Genomic DNA, 3,452 nt, shown 5'->3' with positions numbered 1-3,452 from the left:
CTCTTATTTTGAAACCGGAAGATAATAAATAACGTCGCTATGGTAACGGATGAAACTCTGCAACGATTAGCGTGTTAGCAAGTCGCTTCTTACGTCCTTCGTGCTTGTTGTATAGGGTTTTAACCTAGCTAGCTAGTGTTACTTTATTGACATGCGATGGGGTCCGATACATACCTCATACGACCTAATCAGCAGTACAAGTGAGTTGGTCAAAGTGGTTAAATATTATTTATTACACATGAAGTTAGATTTTAGCCAGCCAGTTTATTGCTAACTTAGCTAGCTAGCTATATGCTTAGTTCGCGCAGGTAGCCACTATTTAGTTTTTTTTTTTGTGTGAAACTAACTAGCGTTAAACGTGTTGTGCCATTTTAACATTAACCGTTAAGATTGGCGCAATGTAACGTAGATAACGTGGCTCTGCTTTTCTGGGCGTCAATACTGTAGTTTGCTAAGCTAATGGCTGTAGGATAATGTTTGTGAGGGGAAATGTCTCCAGTCACCAGCGTAATGTTGGTAACGTTAATGCACTTGTCTGTACTGTTTACCTAGGGTTAGAAGGAACTCAGTTTAAAACACAAACATCTAAAATTAGAAGATGAAGTACGTACTTCGTAAGTATGAGATAAATAATCTAAAATATAGGCTACAGAATGTAAAACACGTTACTCAAATATAGTGTGGGCTATTAATAAAAAAATAGAACCATCAGATTTCTACAACTCTGACCCGTACTGAGAGAAGTTGATCAGTATTGGCCACTGTGGCCTTTTGGAGCCGATGGAAGTTAATCTCCTGCCTTGCTGCTCACTGTTTAATCATCCAGGTTTAAGCCAGCCATTGTGAAGGAGTGCATTCGGGAAATTGTGAGGGAGCGACTGTCTGGGATGCTGTATAATTCAGAGGAAGTCCCAGAGCTGTCCCGTTCACTGGCAGACGGCATTAAGGAAAAAGTGAAGAGTGAGTGACTGATGCTTTCTCCCTTTCTTGTCAGGACAGAACATTCATGTACTGTTGTGAATACAGTAAATATAAGCCAAACTATCATACCTATACCTATTTGAATAACAGTAAGAAAACAGAAATAGAGTTACGCAGTTGTGTTAATTCACAAACTAATGTAGGCCGGATACACAGCAAGCAAAGTGATCCTCCAAAAAAATAGAACTAAACAAATTTAGATTGTGAAAAATGATTGTTACTTGAATGTGTCATTTTGAGGTAACCTAGACTGACTTTAAAAATGTGTAATAAGAAGTTTTATACATTCACTATCCTCCTGATTGTCACGGCTACACTACATATTGAAGATGTTCTGCCAAGTATGAAACTTGATTTTGCTGCCAGAACCATGTTGAAGATCTCTTGGAGAAGGAAACCAAAATCTTGGCAAAAGTTTGAAGCTGAATAAAATCGTTTCAAACTAAATCTTTGTCATTACAAATATAGTCAACAAAATAACATGTCTCTATTAAACAAGTCCTGATAGTTAAATGTTTTATCTAAGTAAATGATACACAGTAAGTGTAGCATATTAGTACCCATCCCTGTATTGTCTCTGCAAAATGTTGCACAACTACTGATGTACACTGTTACAGCTTATTTCTCTTCTTTAACAGATGCAGGGTTTGACAGATATAAGCTTGTCGTGCAGGTTGCCATTGGAGAACAACGAGGACAAGGAGTCAAGTAAGCGATTATTTGGTAGTTGTAAACAAAGAAACAGCTGTTACATTTTATAAAACTACACTATTTTAGTTGGGATGCTATCTCTTACGTTGGCTGTTTTTACATCATCCTTTCATTTTTTTTTATCTCATCAGTGATAAACCGAAAATGTAAGCAAATTAGAGGATGTGAGTATGTATTATGATTGAGTATGATGCTCAAGCCGCAGTATAAGCCAAGATCCGGGATGCAATAACAGCACATTATAGTATTTCACAGAATCTCTAGCAGTATAAGCACACCTTTTCCTTACCTCTCTGGTCTCTTGAAGTTGCATTTTGCTTAAATTTGAGTATTTTTTTAATTGTAAAAACCTTCACAACTGAGTGGAAATAACAACATAATAACGGTGATTTTTATTGTTTTTAAAAGTATGAACAAGATATTTTAGAATTCCAAGAACATTTTTCCATTCAATGACTCATTGAGCCGACATCATTAACTCGTATTTACTGGTGTGTAGCCTTCTTTTTTGCCGTGTGATTATGGTTTTCAAAATTGTTATTACCATTATTATAGCAACATTTCAGTGGAAGTAGCTAGTAGCTAATATTGACTCTTCATATTTTTATCATCAATGTTAATGTTAGTAAATAAATACCTTGCTAAATAAAAAAAGTTGTACAAGTGACAAAATGGTTATGAAGGTAGTTTGAGGTAAACTTATAAATCAATACCACAATGTTTGATTTTTCAGCGCTGTCAGATATGTATTAACTCAACTAATTTTGTCTGTAGTTTAGTAGTTTCATTCGAATGATTTATATTAATAGGTTATTAATATATTGTCTATCTCTTGTATGTAATTAAGCTCTCAAAAATACCAGAGCTGGAACCTCCCTCTGACTCAGTGTCAACAAAACAATTATATATTAAATATCATAAAAATGTTGTTGATTTAAAGGGCATTTTGCATTACATTGTAAAGGTTTTTTAAGTAATAATTTTAGTCCATGACTTTTTTTATGTGTTTTACCAGGATGTCTTCAAGGTGTTTGTGGGATGCTGACACAGACAACTATGCAGAAGATGTTTTCATGAACGTAGGTGTCTTTGTTCTGTTCACTTAGATGTCAGGAGGGGACAGGTTTCTCAAAAAGTTATTTTCTTCTCTCCAATACACTGTGTTTTACTTCTGGGTACAGGACAGCTTGTTCTGTGTGGTGGCAGTTTTCGGAAGCTATTACTACTGAGGACAAGAGGATGGATGACAGTTCTTTCACATAAAAGAGGTGAACATCCAAATGAGACGCTTGCCATCAGCACTTCGGGTCCACAGTACGTCGATGTGAAGTAACTGTAGATGTATTTGGTGCATAAGGACACATGACATTCAGTGAAGGAGATCTGTGCTGATACAGTAGTGATGTTACAATGAAGGACTTCAACAGGGTTTACTGACTTGGCAAGGTGGCATTTAATGTCTATTCAGCAGACCTGCTAGATTAGTAGAATTTTTGTAATCACAACTGAATGTACTGCAGTACATTTTGTATTTGTACTACACTTTGGGTACAGTAGAGGTGAGTATTTGTCTCTTATTGTCAACTACATGACATGGTTATTACTGTTGAGATGTGTAGAAAGCAACACGCACACCACTTGCTTTATCTCCTTTGTGGTGTAGGGAATGAAGATCAATTAAAGGTCCCACGGCATGAAAATTTCACTTTATGAGGTTTTTTAACATTAATATGCGGCTAGAAATGGCGATAGGTGTAAAC

The 3,452-nt window shown here is 36.1% G+C and overlaps 1 protein-coding gene across 3 annotated transcripts in view; it reads left to right on the top strand.

Annotated features, from left to right (window-relative positions):
* Window positions 1–3,452, top strand: part of dynlt2b (dynein light chain Tctex-type 2B) — a 17,055-nt gene continuing 13,603 nt past the window's right edge. For 2 of the 3 annotated variants that reach the window (XM_032525544.1, XM_032525545.1), the window contains exons 1-5: window positions 1–200; window positions 827–960; window positions 1,620–1,689; window positions 2,708–2,771; window positions 2,874–2,960. In XM_032525544.1, coding sequence (XP_032381435.1) covers window positions 157–200; window positions 827–960; window positions 1,620–1,689; window positions 2,708–2,771; window positions 2,874–2,921 — 360 coding nt within the window. In that variant the 5' untranslated portion in view covers window positions 1–156 and the 3' untranslated portion in view covers window positions 2,922–2,960. Of the gene's footprint in view, window positions 201–826; window positions 961–1,619; window positions 1,690–2,707; window positions 2,772–2,873; window positions 3,246–3,452 lie in introns of all 3 variants that reach the window. The other variant, XR_004333428.1, reaches the window with a different exon arrangement.

Source organism: Etheostoma spectabile, chromosome 9, assembly GCF_008692095.1.
Source record: "Etheostoma spectabile isolate EspeVRDwgs_2016 chromosome 9, UIUC_Espe_1.0, whole genome shotgun sequence".
NCBI lineage: Eukaryota > Metazoa > Chordata > Actinopteri > Perciformes > Percidae > Etheostoma > Etheostoma spectabile.
Note: the sequence above shows the minus strand (reverse complement) of the source record. Positions and strands in the feature narration are given on the sequence as shown.